General features: G+C 45.8%; 1 protein-coding gene across 4 annotated transcripts in view; it reads right to left on the bottom strand.

Moving 5' to 3' along the window:
• Positions 1 to 21,499, bottom strand: part of PALM2AKAP2 (PALM2 and AKAP2 fusion) — a 366,754-nt gene that overhangs the window by 238,184 nt on the left and 107,071 nt on the right. For all 4 annotated transcript variants that reach the window (XM_047768121.1, XM_047768123.1, XM_047768124.1 and 1 more), the window contains exons 4-5: positions 3,059 to 3,173; positions 1,822 to 1,843 (exon numbers count right to left, since the gene is read on the bottom strand). In XM_047768121.1, the coding sequence (XP_047624077.1) occupies positions 1,822 to 1,843; positions 3,059 to 3,173 (137 nt within the window). The remainder of the gene's footprint in view (positions 1 to 1,821; positions 1,844 to 3,058; positions 3,174 to 21,499) is intronic.

The raw sequence follows: 21,499 nt of genomic DNA, 5'->3' as shown, positions 1-21,499 counted from the left end.
AGACTTAGTGAGAACTAGACACGGAAGGATTTATAATCCAGGGTGATGAGTATGGCCTCTGGCCATTTCTTGGGATCCCTGAGACTGTGCATCCTCTTAAGCCTCGGCTTGCCCATCCCATCAAAAATCAACGGAGGATAGAATCAAGAAGGCTGTTTTCTCTGTAGGTTCCCTCCTCAGTCACCATCTGGTGTCTTACCATCCATCCGAACTATGTAGATGAACAGATGCAAGCACTGGGAAGTATGTAGTCCAGGAGGAAATGAATGTGAGAAGTTCAGGGTCAAAATAAAAGTGTGGAGAGAGTTTATAACATGGCTTCATGGATGCCCATTAACACGTCATAGGCTACGTGAGTCTCTATGTCCCATATGACCTTCCCTGGAACATGACAAACAGGCTCCATCCCTTCCCTTATCAGAGAGAGGAGTCTAGGAAAGGCTCTGGATTGAGAAAGGAAGAAGTGAAAGCATAAACGGTCGATGTGCACGCTTCCAGTATGTGGCGTCTGTGCCTCGATGTCTGACCCTTATTGTGTTACAACACTGCCTCAGGGCAGCCCTAGCATGAAGGGAGCCTACTGTCCTTCCCAGGCTGCCACCCCAACTCCCCAAAACAGGCAAGGCTGCCTCCTCAGCCCATGCTCCACCCCCAAAGCACAAGTGCCTTGATTTGGCCACACCATGGAGAAAGTTCTAGAACTAACATAAACCTTTTTCCTAGAGTTTGTGCTGGCTCGATTCTGACTTGTCTCTGAGCATATGCACTGGGAGCAGGAATTTAATACCTTCCTGAAGATCACCCAGGGAGCCCAAATCCAAATCCTCTGCCTTTTATTTCCTGGGGGAAAAAAGCTGACCAAACCACAGTTTGTTTGTTGTTTTTGCTGAAGTAAGAATTACCCTATTGCAAGGATCTTTGGTAATCCACAAAAAGGCATTCTCCATCTCTGCATTTAAAACTCTGTAAGCACAGATTTCCCAAACACATTGGGAAAACACTAATGCCAGTGCTCTTTCTGGCTTCTGACTGCCTTCCTAGTTTAGAGTCAGCCTTTTAAGAATCAGGCAAGCAGATGGTATCTGACCCTTCCCGACAAATTCTGGCATTTTAAGGGCCAGCGTACAAGTGGGAGTTAAGTGTTTTTCATGAGTTTGCAGCTAAAGTTAGAGGAACAAGGTGAAGGCTGAGAAACACACAATCCCAAGTTCATCCCACAGGCCTCCGCGAAGAAGAGCGGAGGGCGGGGCCAGGAAGGGGCAGGAGAGAAGAGGAAGGCCCGCCCGCTGCCAGGACGGAGTCAGGAAGCCGAGGTCCTGCTCCCATCTTTCATGTGCTCCCAACCATGCCCCCGACCCCCCTCGGAGGAGGTTCTGCCCAGCCTTGTTTCCCTGCAAGGCTGGAGAAACGGCCGTTTTTTGATTCAGAGTAAAACCAGAGGCCTTAGGAAGGTATCCTAAACACCAGATAACCAGTTTCTGATGTGTGTCGTAACCTGGAGACCAAACCACCAGTACGAGTGGGCTCATCCCTGCCAGCACGTTTTAAGGAAGAACCAAGCAGTGAACTTTCTTTGGGGATCAAACAGGAAAGAGAAGAGCCAGGGCAACCGTGGAAGACTGGAAGGAGCTGGTCCAGACACAGCCCTTGAAAAGGCGCGGCAGAGAAGACTGGGGGCGTGGCTGGCCTCAGCGCCTGCGCACAGCGCTCGCCTTCTCTCTGACACCCTTAGGAAGCAACACATCGTGTCTCGCGCTGAACCCACTAAGCTGGCGGATGGAGACATTCAGGTACATGTGGGGAGAGAGCGCTTACACTTACCTCCATCCGTACTGGAGAAGCTCTGTGGAAACAAAAGCAAGACAGAGCGTCACTACACGTGTGGGAAGAGGGCCTCTCGCTCATTTAACCCACCCTTCACCCCCAGAGCCTGACTCTGATGGCCAAACCCAATGCTGTTTCACCTTCTGGGAAATTTGTTTTGGATCTCAAAATGTAAGGGAAAGGTTTACCCTTCCCACCCTTGACCGAATTTCACCTTATACCGAATTTTTCTACGGAATTTTTTCTTAGGGGTTTATTTCAATTAACCAGCAAAGGCCCTTGGTGGTGTGGGAGAAGTGGTATCAGGAAATCTCCTCTTAATATCAATCTGATTAGATTCCTTTCTATCACTACTGAGTATCTGGGGAAACAGGAGTTATAAAACGGAGGGTGAGGGGGGGGTCCTGAGTTATCCAGAGCCTGTGGGCTTTATGAATTCTCTCATTGCTACATAGCACCATCTGTTTTTCCTAGACAGGCATACCTCATTTTATTGCACTTCAATATTGCATTTTTTACAAATGGTAGATTTCTGACAACACCAAGTCAAGCAGGTCTGTCCTTATGCCAACAGCATTATTTTTAATTAAGGTATTACATTGCTTTTTTTTTTTTTAGACATAATGCTATCGCACACTTCATAGACTACAGTCTAGTGTAAACATAATTTTTACATGCACTGGTAAACCAATAAAAATCATGTGACTCACTTTATTGCAGTATTTGCTTAATTTCAGTGGCCTGGAACCAAACCTGCAATATCTCCGAGGTATGCCTGTACAGTGAAATTTCATGGGTTGACATTTTGGTTTTGGAATTCACGTCCATTTGATGGGGTTTTACTTCTGGCCTTGAGTGTAAAGGGAAAGACTTCAAGCCACAGGGAGCCTATTTAAATCTGCTTCTTAAGAATTGGCTTTAGAATTCTAGAGTCTAATGGGAGATGCTGTCTCTGGCCTTAGGCATAAAAGGGTTTGGACAGTAGGGAGATGGAGTTGATTTTATGACTTTTCTCTGAGCTTCTGGGCAGGCCAGGTGGTCCTACATCTGAAGACAGGCCACTCTCAGCTTCAGAGATGGCACTGGTCCTCACTCATCTGCCCTTCATTTCAGAATGTGTGGCTGAGACTTCTCCCCAATACCAACTGGCCTTTTCTCCAACTGGCACCATGTTGCAACAAGTGTGTACTTCCCCATGGGTGTAATTTAGAGAAATCACATTTGTTTTCTTCACCTTCTGAAAGTCCTTGAAGGATTTTTCTGTCTCTTTTAGTTTCTCTAGAATGATTTGCTCTTTGGCAGATATCTGGGATTCTTCACTTTCTAAGGCTTGTATTTCCTGCTCCAGCCTGGAAAACACACAAAACAGAGGACAGGTTACTTTATTGTCCTGCCATCCTTGGGCCAGAGAGCAGCTTCTTCCTGTTGGGTGACTTCCTGGCCGGCTCCGTTTTACATTATGCTGTGGTACCCAGCCAAGGTTTTACTTTACAGAGCATCCTGTGTTTTCAGCTTTGCCACTCAGCAGACATTAGTCAAAGGAAAACAACCCAGAGTTCCTGCCACAAGTTCACTGCCACCACCTTGCAAGAGGCTTTGATGCCTTCCCCTCAATTCTCTTCAAGTGCACGTTCTTCTTTTTTGCTTTTTAGGGCCGCACTTGTGGCACATGGATGTTCCTAGCTAGAGGTCAAATCAGAGCTGCAGCTGCTGGCCTATGCCACAGCCACAGCAACATGGATTCTGAGGTGCATCTGTGACCTATACCACAGCTCATGGCAACACCGGATCCTTAACGCTCTGAGCAAGGCCAGGAATCGAACCTGCATCCTCATGGATATTAGTCAGGTTCATTACCTCTGAGCCACAATGGGAACTCCTGCAAGCGCACATTCTTAATCTGGTAGTATATATTCTTACAGAACACAAGCAGACTATCTCAAGGAAAACAGCTTCATATTCTCCTAGCTCAGAATAACTGCTCTTCTGTTAAGTTGGCCAAAGGGTGAAGAGACAGTCTTGCTCAAAGGAAATATGTTGCCAGGAAAGGGCTGGTGGCCAGTACCCTGGGGAGCCTGCTGTCACCTTCCTCAGTGGCCTGACCTCTACTACCAAGAAGAGAGGAGATGAAGGGACTGATACGACTGTCCCTACACTTCTGGAACTTCCCTCAGTTTTTACGAGCATCCTATATATTTTCAGAAAAGGAAATTTCAAGACAACCAGGAGACTCTGGGAATATTCCAGAATAGCAGCCAAAAAAGGTGATGATTTGGAGGAAGTCTGCGCAGCTATATCCTTTCAGTGAAATTATAGTAATGACCATTTGGCTTTTATTGAGCATTAAATCTGTGCCAAGAACTGAGCTAAGAATCCATGTGGATTATTGTATTATACCTTCCCAATGACCCTATGAGTAGGGAATCCCCATTTTACAGATGAGATCATGAAGGGGTGGTCAGGTTAAGGAACTAGCTTACTGTTGAGGAGCCTTGAAGCAAAGGTTCAAGCCAGGAAATGTGACTCTAGACTTTGCTCTTAATGATTCTGTTAAACTCTTGTCACCTGGGCTCAACAGGACTTCACAAATAGCCAGGCTTGTTTCCCACTGAGTGCCTTGCCATAAATTGGGTGGTGCTATAACACAGCCATGCCTGTGGGGTTACGAAGGGATGGGTGAATGGTCCCCTGCCTACAGGACTGCAGACTGTTATGCTCTCAAGGCATTTAGGCTGAATTCATTCATCCATTCATTCCTCTGAGACTAACACCCAAAATAAAGTGTTCAGAGTGAGATCTTCTGAGGGGTAAGGAGCTCAAAGATACAGGCATGGAGTTACTCAGGGTTGCACTGTGCCCCTCAGAGGCCTTTTCTGTTTCTTCATTTCAAAAAAATGACTTCTGGATGGATGAGGCTTTGCAGCAATCACTTTGGGTTATGAAGACAAACACTGTGTATAACTGCACCTCCCCCACCGATGAACACAGCTTCAGACATACTGACCATTTCCATCACAGATCTTATCATGACTTAGATGGTCCTACAGCATTTGGCCTCCTAGTTCCTATACAGCCTTCACTCCTGCCAATGTGCCTACCTTACTTTATGCTTTAGACAAACAGAGATCATCCTTTTCTGCCCATTTGTGCCCCATGATTCTTTCTTCTCCAAGAAACCCATCTCCAAACCCTAATCATTCTTGAAGTCTTAGTTCACATACCATCCGCCCCATGAAGCTTTCATAGATCCACCACCAGGAAATAAAAAGACCAGTGATCTTATCAAGTCCAGTCACTGTTAGAGCAAAGGTTCTCAACCAAGATTCTTTTGTCCCTGAGGACATATTTGGCAATGTCTAGAGATACTGCAGTTGTCCATTGCTCAAGCAGAGTAGAGGTGGTGCTACTGGCGTCTAGTGGGTAGCAGTCAGAGATGTTGATAAACATCCTACAAAGCACGGGACAGCTCCTCACAACAATTACTTGCCCTCCACGACAATGACTTGCCTCCCACCCAAAGCCGAAAGTGTTGAGGTTTAGTAACTCTAAACCCTGCATTAGAGAATATATAAATTATTCATTTCCCCTACTAGCATATAAACTCACTATGAGAAAGAGCATAAATGTTCAACATAAGTATGTTGAATGAATGAAAAAAGCTGAACCAAGCTGCAACAAGGCATAGATCAGCCAAGATGAAACCTTCAGGATTTCTGTGACTGGGGTAAATTCTTCAGCAAGCTTTGACTCGAGAGGCTGTGTGTGGGCTGATATGCAAACAGAATCTAGAAGATAGAGGCCAAGCGATGCTGAGATGTATAAAGAGATACAAAGCTCATTTGTTGTTCTGAATGGCCAGCAAGTTTTTGCACACATCTGTGTAAATGACTTTGGGAGGAATCAAGGAAAGGAATATGAGTATGGAATGGCAACAACTCAAATGATCCATAAATGGAACTAATTCAATGGGTAGAGGGTCTCCAGGCTAGAGGTTTCCTGTAGAGATTGGATGATAGTACCAGCCAGGTGAGTTCTGAGCAGATTTCAGAGGAATCTCAAAAAACCAAGTATCTCAGCAGACATTTAGGATGTGGATAGTCTACCACTCCCAAGCAAATTCCCTCCCTTCCCCCTTTACCTCCATTGGAAAAGTATGTACATTCCCAACCCACTGATGTTGGTCTTGGCCACATGACTCTCTTTGGCTTCATGATGGGCGAGATGTACTTCTGTACCCCTTGCCTTTGTGTTCAACCATGTGACCTGCTTTAGCCAATGGGATGTTAGCAGACATGACATATGCGTGCACGCGCGCGTGCGCACACACACACACACACACACACACACACACACACAGGCTTGGAATGTGTTTGCCCAATGGGTTTGTCCTCTTGAACCTCTGCTGGCACCAAGAGATGAGCTTCTCTGGTAGCTGCTGTCCCTTCAGCCTGCACTCCAGAAAGAACACATGGGGGGTTGTCAGAAGCCTAGAGCCAGAAGCCATGCCCAGTCAGAGCTGCACCTTAAATTAGAGTCACTCAACTAAGCCCAGCCTAGATCCTCGAACCCAGCCTACTCTTCATAGAAGTGTTGGCAAGAATAAATGATTATCGTTTTAAACCACTGAGTTGAGAGTAGTCTGTCATATAGCACTATTATATAAAATACATATATATTTTACATATAAAAAGTAAATATAATACTATTTTAAATATATATAATTTATATAATATATATATCCCAATTATACACACACACACATCCCAATAATTCTTGAATCTAAAAGATTTCTAAGCTACCCTTTCCTTACTTCCCCCAATCCTCAGAGAAATCTGGAGGGGTCCAGGTCACCCCTTCATGAGGATTAAGATTGAGAAAACAGGAAAATATCAGTGGTAGTTGTCTCTGGGTAATGGGATGCTGGGTGATTTTCATTATCTTATTTATAATTTGCAATATTTTCCCAATTAAAAAACTCATGTATTCCTTACCTATCAGAATAAAAGCAATACATCACTTTAGAAAAATGCCCCCTTGGACCAAGTGCTGAGAAGGCTGCCCTGCACAGGCTGTGGACTCAAAAAGGAGCCAGGGTCTCAGCTTCTGTGCTGAGCGAGGGGTTAAAATGGGCACACCCCAACCTCAGTTTACACTCAATGCATCCAACACTGACAGAGCCTATTTGCCCAGACTCAGAGTGAGGCACTACAGGGGATTCTAGACTAAAATTGGGTTAAAGAAATGGACTTTAAAAAAAGGCTAACCCTACGTAACTCACTTCTCCTGGTGAAGCAGCCCCAAGTGATTAAGAATTCTCTGTGACCTGATGCCCGTTGCCTGGCCTGGTTGTCTCCACTGCCTGCCCAGGGCCCTATGGGTTTCAAGGCTCTTGGTTATATAGTTCAAGTGTTAAAGATCTGGGTCATGATACTGAGTAACTGAGAAGGAACGGAGAGACAAAGAGAGAGAGGGAGCGGAAAAAAGTAACAAAACTAGACTTTCACGATAACAACTGAGTTTCATCTAAAGGGAATGAACTTGGGAAACTGAAGGTTTAGAGACGTCTAAGTGAATCAGAACCCAGTGGCAGATTTCTCTACAAATGCACATGGGTCACTGGATGGCCTGGGTTGCCTTCTTTCCTCGGAAAACCTGAGTCCCAGGGCTGAGGAGCTTCCCAAGAAACCAAGTGTTATGGGGTTAATAAGAGTCACCTCAGCCAGGCTAGAAATACCATTGTTTTGTAGTTTCAAGACCAAAATCAAATGCAGTCTTCCCTGAAGAAGCCGAGGAAGTATTGCGCTAAAAGTAAAGACCAAGCAGGTAGTGTAATTGACACTCAAGGTTAACCAAGGCTCTTCAGGCTAAGACAGGTATGCATAACAGCCTCTGACCGGCTTGCTCAGTTTCTTCCAAGCAAGAAGCAGACCGTAATAGATGGTAAGGAAAGGTGACACACTGCAGCTGTGCAGGTTCAATTTACTGGAGATGAGGTTGCGATCCAGGCCAAATGGTCTTATAAAATCTACCTAACCCCAATAGACCTTCATCATGGGAAAATAAAAAGGACCTATGGCTCTGTGAAGTTCATGGATCATTCTCTCATTTCAAAGTCCATTTATATATCTATCCATCCAACTTAATGCAAGTGCCTTCCTTGTATCAGGCACTGAGCTGAAAATTAGGGACAGAGCACTCAATCAGCCACAGTGTCTGCTCAGGAGAGCTCTTGGTTAAGGAATGAGAACAGCCAGGTAAACACATAAATTGCAATTCAGCCCAAAAAGAACCGGAGGAAAGAACAACAATTTAGAAAAGTGTCAGTTCCGCCAGGGAATGTGGCAGAACTCCAAGTTGCCTACCCAAAATCCCTTCCCCGTGCTAACAGAATCCTTATTTTGTTGGGGATATGTGTCAAGGTGTCCAGCTTAGAAATTATTCATCCCAGCTTCCTTTGCATAGAAAGGTGGCCACAGGACAGTTCCAGCCAATGAGAGGTAGGTAAACATTGTTGGGTGGGACTTCTGGGAAAGCTCCTTAAAAGGAAGAGGGGGGAGTTCCCGTCATGGCGCAGTGGTTAACGAATCCGACTAGGAACCATGAGGTTGCGGGTTCGATCCCTGCCCTTGCTCAGTGGGCTAACAATCCGGCGTTGCCGTGAGCTGTGGTGTAGGTTGCAGACGCGGCTCGGATCCTGCGTTGCTGTGGCTCTGGTGTAGGCTGGCGGCTACAGCTCCGATTCGACCCCTAGCCTGGGAACCTCCCAGATGCTGAGGGAGTGGCCCAAGAAATGGCAAAAAGACCAAAAAAAAAAAAAAAAAAAGGAAGAGGGTTGACCTAAGCAGCATAGGCCCTTCCTTGGCCTTTCCCTTCTTCCTGTCTGGTAGAGGGACCAGGTGCTAGATAGATGTATTAGCTTCCAACTGCTGCTGTAACAAATGACCACACACTTTGTAGATTAAACAATATACTATATTATATTTCTGTGAGTTTGAAGTTTGACATGCATGTCACCAGGCAACAATCAAGGGGTGGTAGAGTTGCGTTGCCTCCCGCAGGCTTTAGAGAAGGATCATTTCTTTGCTTTTTCCAGGTCTCTGAGGCCACCAATAGTCTGTGCCTCATACCCCCCCCTCCTCCACTGTCAAAGTCAGCAACGCGGCATCTCTGACCATTCTGCCCCAGTCACATCTCCCTCTGACTCTCTCCCTCTGCCCCCTCTTCCACTTTTAGGAATCTTTATGATTAGATTGGGCCAACCTAGATAATCCAGGAGATAACTCAGGGTAACCTCTCTATTTTAAAGTCAGCTGTTGGGACAGCTTAATTCCATCTTTAACTTTAATTCCCCTTTGCCACGTAACCTGATATATTCACAGGTTCTGGGGATTAGGACATAGGCATCCTCAGGGGTCCAGTACTCTGCCTACCATCAGGGATGTGATGCAATAGGCAAAGTAGTCATCTTGTGTCCACAGAGGCAAGAGTCTGCTAAGGATGGCTGAGTGTGCAGAAAGAGAGAAACTGTCTGGGTTCTAGTTGGCATCATGGAGTGACTACACCAGCTCTGGAGTGTTTGCTCCAGATTTCTTATTGTGAGTTGAAGCCCCTGTTGTGATCACGTGAGTGTAATTTCCAACGGATACAAAGTGGTGAGAAAAACTTGGTGATATGCTAGCCGGGTCTTGGAAGATGCCTTCCCCAGGTGGAAAAGAGAAGAAAACGTGCTAAGCAGAGGACACAGCACAGATCAAGGTGCAGAATATCAAATATCCCTCCCTCACCCAGGAGCCTGTGGCCTTGGATGGCCTTTGTGTCACTGCATCCTCTACCCTCCAGGGCACATGGCTCAGCAGGGTGCCTCAGAAAAGTCCTCAATATTCCTGACCCTCATACCCATCACTCATCATTATTCTGGGTCTTGGATAGCCCAGAAATACCTGGCCTTCAAGGCCCTGCTGGAGCCCTACCTTCCCTCACCTGCAATGGGAGAAAAAAAGGCTCCAGCAAAGAGAGAAGAAGACAGGCAGAGTGAGCGGGACCCTGGGCCATTGCTTCTCTAGCTCCTGCTTCCCATGATCCCCAGCTGCACCCCTGCCCTTCTTACTTACAGAAGCCAATCAATGTTCCTTTTGCATGGGCAGTTAAATCCAATGAGTACAGACTAATATGAACTGGGTTTCCAGTGGTCTTACTGCTTGAAGAAAGCCTTGCCTGTAAACTCACATCTACTCCCTTTTTCTTTCTCCATCAGTGATGGTGAGAATAATTGCTACAACACTCACAATTCTAACATTGCTTTTGTTAGGCATATATTGCTTGTAGGTGAGGATTACGATGCGGATTTCTGAGTGCTTACTCTGTGCTGGGTACTGTTCTGTGCATTTTACATGCATCATGAAACTTCATCTTCACAATATCCTATGACATAGGAATTCTTTCACTCCCATTATACAGATGAAGAACTGAGATACAGAGAGCTACTGACTTGCCCCAGGGTCTCAAAGATAATGTGGGGCCAAGATTTGGACCCTGATTTTAGAGAACCTGTAATAGAGAACCAGGATTCCTTGTCACTGCTTTCAACTACCTCACTACAATCATTTTCTCCTTTTCCTTGCTTCCTCAAGAATGCATAGCATGGGGAGTTCTCACTGTGGCAGAATGGAAACCAATCTGACTAGTAACCATGAGGTTGTGGGTTCGATCCCTGGCCTTGCTCAGTGGGTTGAGGATCCGGCATTGCTGTAGGCTGCAGTGTAGGTCGCAGGCATGGCTCAGATCCTGTGTTGCTGTGGCTGTGCTGTAGGCCGGCAGCTGTAGCCCTGATCAACCCCTAGCCTGGGAACTTCCATATGCCACGGTGTGGCCCTAAAAGAAAAAAAAAAAATGCATAGTATGGAGTTCCCGCTGTGGCACAACACAATCTGTGGCATCTCCAAAGCGCCAGGACACAGGTTCAATCCTCAGCCTGGCACAGTGGATTTAAGAACCTGGTGGTGCCACAGCTGTGGTGCAAGTCACAAATGAGACTTGGATCTGATTCCTGGCCTGGGAACTCCATATGCTGAGGGCAGCCAAAAAGAAGGGGGAAAAAAAAAAAAAAAAAAGGAATGCATAGTGCATCGCCATGGGTGTTTCATGCTCACAGAACCACAGATCAGGCTGGAAGTGTAAGCCACTTGATCAAACTGATTTCCAGAAACTTGAAGCCCCTGAACTGCTCTTCACCCAGCAGTTATCCTACATTTGCTTGAAATCCCCTGCACATGGGGAACTCACTACCTCCCAAGGCAGTCCTCCCCTCCTTGAACAGTGCTGACCCTCAGAATGCTTGCTCGCGGGTTTTGACATTGTTTGTGTGCCCATAACTTTCACACATGGGCTGAATTCCATCCCTTGGAAGCACAGAGGACAAGTTTAGCAAACGCCACAACTTGTAGGAGCTGTACTTGGGAAATGGAACTTGTGGCTCAGTGGGGAGCATGGTGACAGGAACAGGGGCCCCGTAGTGGGGTGATGGGTGGTGAGAAGAGCAGAAGAGGAGAGGGTGGAGTAACCAGGAGAAAGGGGGGCTTCTGGGTTTCTTCATGGGCCCAACCCAGCACCCAGTAAAAGTTGAGATGAGAGGGGCAGTAAAGAAATTGCACAAAATCCTGGGGACCCTAAGTATAGTTCTGGAGGAGCTCTGAGCAGGACTAGTCTATTCCTGACAATGCCCCTTTACAATGTCCCTCACTATGGGAGGACACTGGCCCAGGTCACACACAGAAACTGTGAACTGGCCAACCACAGCTGCTCAGTTGACATGCGTTAGAGTCTCAGTAAAGCCTCTCAGAATGAAAAGGAGATGCTGACAGACCAGCCAACGGTGCTGAATTCGGACCTGTTTTCTCGCCTAGAATGGCCATTTCATAGCTGAGCAGCCATGCAGTGTATCTGTCTGACCAACCTGCCAAAACAAGCACCTCAGAGAGAGCGTTTGCTTCTCAGAGGAGAGGAAAGCTGTCCACGCTGCTCCTTATGTATCCAGCCCAAGGCAACCTGTCAGAAAGGCTGCTAGCTGTTCACCAATTCCCATCGTCCCCCTCTTTCACAAGCACCCTAAGCCCTGAAGGCAAGCTGGGCACACAGAGGAGTGTTCACATTCCTCTCCATCTTTTGTAGCCATGGATAGCATATTCTGGCCAAAGGGATGTAAGGCAAAGTAGCGTAGGGTAGCTTCTAGAACCTTCTTTAGCCCTTTCTTCTTTCAGCCCTCTTTTCACCCCTCTGCCTGAAATGTGCATGTGTGCAGGTGAAGCTCTAACTGCCATCCTGGATTCTGACAAAGACAGGCGAGGGGTAAGCTGGAAGAGGGCTGGGCCCCTGAGGAATTCCCAGCACACAGCCACCAGACAGCTCTTGACTGCCTACCTGTGGATTGTTCCTGGACAGAGAAATAACACATTCTGTTTATTTTATTTATTTTTTTTTTTCTAGGGCCACACCTGTGGTATATGGAAGTTCCAGGCCAGGAGTTGAATTGGAGTTGCAGCTGCCGTCCTACACCACAGCAACGGCAAATCCTAAGCCCAATGAGCGAGACCAGGGATCAGGGATCGATCCCGCATCCTCATGGATACTAGTCAGGTTCTTAACCCTCTGAGTCACAACAGGAACTTCTAGACGTCTTGTTTAAGCCACTGTTACTGTGGTTCTCTGTTATCTGCAACCACATTTAATCCTAAGTAATGCAAGACATTTACCACATATTATCGAATTTTGAATGACTGCTCCTTGAAGTAAGCTGAGAATATGGGGCCATAGCTAATCACAGCTCTGAGCCTCATTAATGTCTCAGGAGCAACGGAAGGAAAATAAATAAATAAATAAAGAGCAACTGCACGGTTTGCAATTCATTCCTGCTAATCAACCCTCCCTTATAAAATGGGGCTTGGCTAGATCTGTGCTTCACTCCACTCCAGCCCAAATCCCTGTCCCATCCACATCTCAGCTGGGAAATTCCTGCTCTGCACAACAAGCATCCATGTCTTAGCATCTCTGGTGTGCTAGGACTGTGATGTTTGTGGCAGCTTGATGCTCACAGCCCTTGCCAGCTGAATCATGTCAGGAAGAGTCAAGGCTGGACTGTTCATACACTTGAAAGACCTTCCCAACCTTGCAGTACAGTGAGGTAATCAATTATCCCATACATAAGATTCAACAATGATACAGCTGAAACTAACTCAACACTGTAAATCAACTGTACTCCAATAAAAATTAAAAAAAAAAAAGCCTCAGCAACATGGAGCTCACCCATGACCCTGGAATTCTGGTTACAGAGTGGGCACAAAAGACACATTATCTGCGGTCCAGAAGTGAGTGTGGTGAGAGATGCTAAGGTGGTGGGCATTATTAATTTTGCCTGCTCAGGATCCTGCCCCTCCCCTTTGGGGAACAGCATTCAGCTCCTCCACTGGGAAATCATGTCTCTAGAACACCTTGTGGGTTTGGTAAAACTATTGATCAGAGGGGCCCCACATCCCTGGCCAAGAAGTAGAAACAAAACTAACTTAGGTCAACTGGACTCTTGTGCAAAAATCTGCCTCTTGGAAGGAGTGGCTCTAGAATGGAGAGTATTGGGAGTAGGGGTGGGGATTGGAATCCTTTACAGCAGAATTAAAGACTGCCGCATTAGTTCCTGCTGCCTGGATCCTCAATTCTGCCTGAGAATTGATTGTCTAATCCCTCCATTCTAAGAATATTTAACTCTATGTATGTATGTATGTACACATGTATGTATATATCTATTTTTTGATGTTTGAACAAAATAAATATATTACCTATTCTTTTAAAAATTGGAGTAGATTTATAGGGTTGTGTCAATTTCTGCTGTACAGCATATGATCCAGTCATATATATATATATACACACACAGACACATAGATATACACATATATATATATTTTAAATTTATCTACCTTTTTTTTTGCCTTTTGTCTTTTTAGGACCGCATCTGCAGTCCAGTCTAGGGGGTCCGATCGGAGCTATAGCTGCCAGCCTACGCCACAGCCATAGCAATGCAGGATCTGAGCCATGTCTGCGACCTATAACCACAGTTCATGGCAATGCCAGATACTTAACCCACTGAGCAAGGCCAGGGATCAAACCTTCAACCTCATGGCTACTAATCGGGTTTGTTAGCCACTGAGCCACGACAGGAACTCCTATCTACCTATCTTAATAGCTCTTTCCATATTCCATATTCCATATGTTTCCATATGTTTCCATATTCCAGGTAGGACCCCAGCACATTACTGGTTTCCTTTCACACAAATAGATGCTACAAACTTCATTTTCCATATTTCAGGAAAACAGTGCATTTGTTTCTATGGAACTCCCCAAATATTTTTCATTTGTGACTCAACTTGCAAGGAAACAGTTTCCTTTTATTTAGATGAGTGTATCTGGAATCACTGCAGATCATTTGGTATTTTATGGTGAAAAAGGTTAATGGCCCTTAAATAAACAGAGGATTTCCACTTCTCCTTGTGAAAGAACAGGGCCTTCCTTGACTGTAAGGTGTCAGTGGAAACTCAAGCCCTTTCTTTTTATTTTTCTACATGATTCCTGAGACAGAAATATGGCAGAGAAGAGAATGGTCCCTTTAAGAATTCCTAAAGTATAGCTCATATCCTTTTCCTTGTTAACAAGTTGATGGTTCTCCATTACCTCCTTCCTGAATCTGACTGACCTTCCTAGGCTGGAATCTGATTGCACTTAACACCCTCCAGACTCCGCCCTAACCTCTTCCCAGCCTTCCATCTTCTTCTGTGTTCCAGAACGGAGGGCTTGCTGCTCTGTGAAAAAGCCTGAAATGACTGCCGCTACCCCTGCTTCCAACCCCATCTGCTGAAAACACCCCTAATAATCAAAGCCCAAACTGAATTGTTTCCTCAGTTACATTTTCCTTAAATCCCCCCAATCTAATATGTTCATGCTCCCCCAAACCCCACACTGTTAGCCTTCGTAGGTAGTCGGTATACCCCAGCTGGTATCAGAGCATTCAAAGTCTATTTACTCTCCTCAAACCTACCTGTACCATCCCTCTCCTGAGTATAGGCTTATTGAGAAATAGGACAACATTTTACTTTATCACCATACCTTATATTCTTTCCTGTGTATACAGACGCTCAAATAAATATTTGTTGAGTGAATGAAAAGCAAAGCGAAGGAAGAACACACTTTAAAAGGAATCTACAGTGAAACTAACTTGATGGTGTTATTCAAGATTATTTTTAACATCTTGGCTTGGTTTTGCCACTTCCCCCCTCTCCTCAAATATACTAAAATGTGTATATTCATTGAAAAAAATGTACATTGGATTGATTTCTATTTTTACCTTAGTGTATAGCTGGGACATATCAGCACTTTTCACTACTGATGTTGGTACAGGCAAATTTAATCCCAGGTCAATAGGAATGAAAATTTCTCTCTCCATCAGTTTTCCTTAGCCCGTGGAAACCAGCCAGTTCTTCTCTTGTGTATTTATTCCATCTGGAATTACATGGCTTTGTACCATCAGAATCTGTACCAGTTGATTTCTGCCACAGAAAATCATTTTTCCCAGCCTCACTGAGCACTGATTTCTTGGGTGTGATTCTTGTTTGAGTCTGTTTCATAGGAAATAAAGAGCTTTGATGACACGAAAGCCGAGATGATCTCCTTTCAAAGCAATACGTTTCGCAGCAGCTTAAACCCTTTCTTCCTGAGAAATTTCTCTTTCTACAGGAAGAGAAAAAGTCTCATCCAGCCTTTCGCCTCCAGCCTCTGATTCAGAGACTCTCCGGCCCATGCTTCTGCCTGTGCACCTGACCTTGTGCAGATTCCCTGGGATGGCACTTTGTCAATGAGCCCCCCCCCACGCCCCCGTAGCTTTAACTTCTCTCCAACATGCCTCCTTCCCTTTGTCCCTTTAGAATACATTCACTCACACCCAAAAGAGATGAACTTCCCTTGACCCCACATCCTGTGGCAGTTTCTGCTGAACTGCTCTTCCAGATCTCCTCAACAGCACCTGCCTCTTTTTGCCTCCACTTGCTCACATCCCAACCACCCCGCGACTTACTCCACTCCATCTTGGCACCTGCCCCTCTGTGTATCTGGTCTTGTTAAAGTCCATGACATCCTAACTGCCATGTCTAATGGATAGGATTCCGCGTGAATCTATGATTAACTTCTTCCTTTCATAAATCGCTTCGGACCAACCCTCCTCCCCTTCAGGGGCCATGACACCACATTCTCAACATGGGTCCTCTGCTACATCTTCATTAAATGTTCACATGGCTCACTGATCTATCCCTGGCTAATCACACCCACCTTCATGTTTTAATTCCCACCTACAGGCTGACATCCACCCAACCTGTGTCTTCAGCTTCTCTCCCAAACTCCAGCCTCTATATGCAACTGCAGGTTCAATGTCTCCACCTGGATGGTCCTCCACTTCCTCAAACCCTACATATGCAAGACCAAACTCATCTTCTCCATAGAGGTGTTCCTCCCTCTTGCCTTCTTTGGTTCACTTGTTGATACTACCACTAACCCATTCTACCTAAGATGGAAACCTGGATGTCACCTTGACCTCTGACTTGTCCCTCCCTGAGAAATATCACACATTCATCAGCCACTACGTTCTATCAATTGGTTCCCCAGGTAAATGCTACTTACTAAGAATCTGTTCAGGTATCATCTCTTTCTGGAAGTCTTCCCTGATCCCTCCCCAGTGCTTGCTTGCTGTCATATCTTATAGATATATTTCCATCACTGATTTTATGCCATTGTATTTTAATCCCTTTTGGTGAATTCGGAGCTCCATCCCCAACTCCCATTAGCAGGTCTCTTGAGAATAGCCATCTCTTCTTTATCTTTGAATATGGCTTCTAGCATCTAACTAGCTTGTGTCTAACAAGGAACTTGGCTCAAGAAAGTTCTCAAGAAATGTTGATTGCATAAATGAACTTGTTCTCATTGGAAGTAGCCTCAAAACAGGTATGTTGGCTCAACTCCTTTGGTCAAAAATGATTCTTAAAAAAAAAAAATAAAAACAATGGCAACTCTGGACTTAGTACAAAGAACAATTAAAAAGAAATGTGTCTTATTTGATTTCTCTGTGTTTTTTAGACCCCAAATGTCTTAAATATATAATTTTACCCGACTGTGTGTGTGTGTGTGTGAGAGATACATCATTTTTATTTACTCTGGGGCTCATCTAAATAAAGCCACAGGTGGAGGACACACAGATGTGCAGAAACTGGGCCAGCATGATGAACAGTCTTAGCGTTTACCTCATTCCCCCCTGTGGTTCTCTTTGAGTTCATGCCTTCATGTAGGAAACATATGGGCTTTCATATCGGATTGTGAAAATTGTTTATGTGGCATATTCCTCTTGTCCAAAGCCCTGTTTATTTGCTGTTTGTGCCTAAACCCAGCACTCTGTGATAATCTTCCTGCTGAGTTTGAGTTTCCCATCAGCCTCTGTGTGTGTGTGTGTGCACATCCACATGGCTTCAGCCTTGCCTAATGGATACGATTCCGTGTATAAGTGCCAACACAGGATCATCAACGCATTTCTGTCTGTTGTACCACATTGGAGGTTACAGTGGAGAGACTGAGAGGGCTTTCGAAATACTTGTGTTAGTATATGAATGAGTCATTCACGGAAAACCATGACTTAGTGTCCAACAGGAGTAGTGGTAAGAACAGCTAAGACTGGTTGAGCATTTACCATGAGCCAGACAACATGCTACATGGTTTATAAGCATTATTCAATTCTCTGCAATCTGCACTGTAACAGCTACTATCATCTGCACTTGGCAGATGATGGACCAGAGGCTGAGAGAAGTTCAGTAACTTGTGACTGGCCACTAGTGAAGAGTAGAGCTGGGATCTAAACCCACGTCTACCTGCTGCTGGAGCCTAAGGTATTTTTTTTCTTTTCTTTAAAAAAAAAATTGAAGTATAGCTGGTTTATAATATTGTGTTTGTTTCTGGTATACAGCAAAGCAATTCAGTTATGTATGTGTGTGTGTATATATATAATTGTATACATAGGTATATATATATATAGGTATGTATATGTATATATGTGCATATATTATGTATGTATTCCATATACATTGTATATATAATGCATTTTTCTACTCTTTTCCATTATAGTTTATTATAAGATATTGCAGAGCCTAGGCTATTAACTGCTGCCTTGTGCTGCCTCCTTCCAAGAGCAAATGAAATTGTTCCTACACCAAAACTTTCCAGAGTTTCCTCTTTTTGCTGCAGAATTTCCTTTTCCAACATCTTGATCAGGGAGAGTTGCTGTGGTTGAGGCTTGAGCTGATGGGAAGCCCCTCCCCTCATCTCTGGCCTTGGGTCCACCTTTCCACAGAATGGAACGTGGCTTGGAAATCAATGCGCTGTGAGGGTGGAAATGGCATCTGTAGGGCTCTGACCCCCACGGTGCTGACAATGCTTTGTACACAGCCAGTGCTCAATCAATGTCTCCTGTAGGCATTTGGTTCTGAAAGGGGACATTGCCACCGCCAGCCACTAACAGCCTGGGCTTCCATGAGCAGCCCAACAGGGCACCGAAGGACAAACAGTGCCTCTGGCCTTTGAGCCCTAGAGAGGAGAATGGTCTCCATCTGAAGGCACAGGTGACAGCTCAATTGTGCCTGAGCAGGAAACTCCGAAGGAGGCTGCCCCGGGATGCTGTGGCAGGAGCTGGGAGGTCTGCGAAATCCAAACGGATCTTTCTAAAAGGACTGGTTCTCTCAGGTTTGTTTTTTTTTTTCTATTTGTGGGTTTGTTTTTTGTTTTTGTCTTTTTAGACACGCACCCAGAGCATATGGAAGTTCCCAGGCTAGGGGTCAAATCGGAGCTACAGCTGCCAGCCTACACCACAGCCACAGCAACAGCAACACAGGATGCGAGCCACATCTACAGCCTACAGCACAGCTCACAGCAACGCTGGATCCTTACCCCACTGAGCGAGGCCAGGGATTGAACCCACATCCGCACAGTTATGAGTCAGGTTCATTACCACTGAGCCACAACGGGAACTCCTGGTTTTTTTCTAATCATGTTTTCCATGCTTGACCTGACCAGGTGACAGCTCCTCCACCAAGGAGAAATTTGTCATCTCACTGGGATAATTCCAAAGTTATTCTAAGAGTTCCTGCTCAGAACAAATCAAGCCAATCAGGAAGCACCTCCACTTGGGCTGTGCCTGACTGATTGTTTCCCACTTGGACATTTCCTGCCATTGTTCCCAGGCATGTTCTCAGAGGCACAGCTACAGAGCCCTGCCCCTTCCTCTCCAGAGCTCAGGGCTATACTGGTGCTTTTGGATCATGAGGTATATACCATACTCAGAGATCAGGTATTTGGTTGGGAGGAAAGATAATAAAGGCCGTTCCTGGCCCAGGTGGTTAAAGCAGACAGCAACAGTGTTTGGGTCTCTCTGGGTTACTGAGAGAGGGCGAAATATGCCGGGTCTTTAATGAATTTCTTATTAACCATTTGATAAGCTCTTGAGCTGGTACAGTGATAGTTGCCCAGGCACTACTTTTGAGAAGTTCATCTGATAAGGAAGGCAGGTGTATAAACAGTGACCAAATAGTGCTCTGGGGAGTTCTAACTGGATGTCCCCAATGCCTTGGGGATGCAAAGAAGAAAGTTGACTAACTCTGTTGAGGAAGTAGGCGGGGCAGGATTCCAGGAGGTTGAGACATTTCAGTCGAACTGGAAGGATGAGAAAAAATGATCAAGGCAGAGGTGTCTAGAAGGCATTATGGGCCAAGGGGATGGCATGGACAAAGGGGCTCTGAGGCAGAAACGTGCAAGGAGGTTCAAGCACCTCTGTAGCTTAAGTTCACTCAAGCACCTGTGTAGCTCAAGTTCACTCATGCAGGGAAGAGAAGGAAGTGGAGGGGAGGGTCCAGGACGTGATGGCTCTTGAACGCCAGTGTGAGCAGTTTAGATTGGATCCCAAAGGCAATAGGAAACCATTTGAGCTTCTCGTTTGTCCATCTGTTTTTTCTGTTTGTTTTTGTTTTGCTTTGTCTTTTGTCTTTTGAGGGCCACACCCGCAGCATATGGAGGTTCCCAGGCTAGGGGTCTGATTGGAGCTGTAGCCCCCCAGCCTATGCCACAGGCGCGGCAATGCAGGATCTGAGCTGTGTCCACGACCTACACCACAGCTCACGGCAACGCTGGATCCTTAACCCACAGACCAAGGCCAGGGATGAAAGGTTGGGTTCGCTAATCACTGAACCAGGACGGGAACTCCTTGTTTATCCATCTGTTTTAAAGGAGTGAGCAGATCAGCCGTGTGTTCCAGAAAGACCACACCCACACCTGCCGCTGGGTGAATGGTAGAGGTGGATATAGGAAAGAGAAGCAGAGTGAAAGCAAAAAGATCAATTAAGGATTTATCCAAGCAGGAAACGAGGTGGCCATGCGGGGCATGAACTACTATGAGAAGCAAAAAAGTTCCATGGATTGACATTTATACTCTAATAAATCTGAGGACGTCCTAGGTCAACCTCTTTGCACCAGTATGGCCTCACAGGCTGGGCTGCCAAACAAAAATGAGTGACCTTCAATTGTGACACTAACAGCAAACGCAGCTGAGGAAGCCCAGTGGTGTGGAATTAGCAAGACCCTCGGCTTTCCCTTCTCCCCCAGCACTCTCTCTGCCTGCCGCTGTCCAACGGTTAGAGGTACCGGGAGCTTCTCTTCTCTGGGCAAGAGGGGCAATACAGCAGCAGCCATCTATGAGCCCTTTGATGGTGTTCGGTAAAGAGCTGGCCAAGATCCGAGTTTGAACCTCGAGACCCTAATTTAAAATCGTTCTGAGGACTGAAATGGTCTCAAACCTATTTCTACCAAGAAAACCAGCCCTCAGCCTGAAATGTTGCATCACCACCCTCCCGTGGCCTCAGCAGGAAAGAACATGGAGCTAGAGACTAAGGGGTCAGCATGGAGTCTGGGCAGATGCTGAGGCTTCCCCTGGTTCCCTGCAGCGAAGAGACGGAGTCAACACCTAGCACCTGGCACCGTGTCTTCTTTGAGTGTCCTGCATGGGCTGTAGGCACATCGTGGCCCTGCACTATTGGTTTCCCCTTGGCACGTTCAGTCTTTCTGGCATCTTATTTTTCCATCTTACAGATACAACAGAGACATTTTTCATCTTTGAAATGCCCCGAGAAGGCCTCAGGAGGCCCTTTTCCCGGGGTGCATCTGGTTTTGAGAAGCAGCTACAGCCGCCTGGCTCTAGCTCACGTGTGCCCCCTAGTGGCCTGGAGGCTGCGCAGACTGAGAGAGAATGACCTTGGTGGATGAGCCCCGCCCCTGGCCTGAGCTCTGGGAAACCCAGCTTAGGGCAGCTGAGTGGACCGGTGTCCCACGGAGCCCCTGCAGAAGGTCAGGAAAGTCACACACACCACATTCATTATGCGATTTTGACACAAAAACTTTCAGAACTACAATAAACTTACACAAATATTTTCTCTGATGAACTTTATCCTGACAGACTTAGCCCTGATTCTGTTTTATGACAGCCAGCTGAGAAGTCCAATAAGAAAGATGTCTATTTTGGGGTTTTCAGATCCCAAAGGAAACCAGAACCTTCCTTCTA

Source organism: Phacochoerus africanus, chromosome 2, assembly GCF_016906955.1.
Source record: "Phacochoerus africanus isolate WHEZ1 chromosome 2, ROS_Pafr_v1, whole genome shotgun sequence".
Taxonomy (NCBI): Eukaryota; Metazoa; Chordata; class Mammalia; order Artiodactyla; family Suidae; genus Phacochoerus; species Phacochoerus africanus.
The sequence above is the reverse complement of the archived record's forward strand: the minus strand, read 5'-3'. Positions and strand labels throughout refer to the sequence as shown.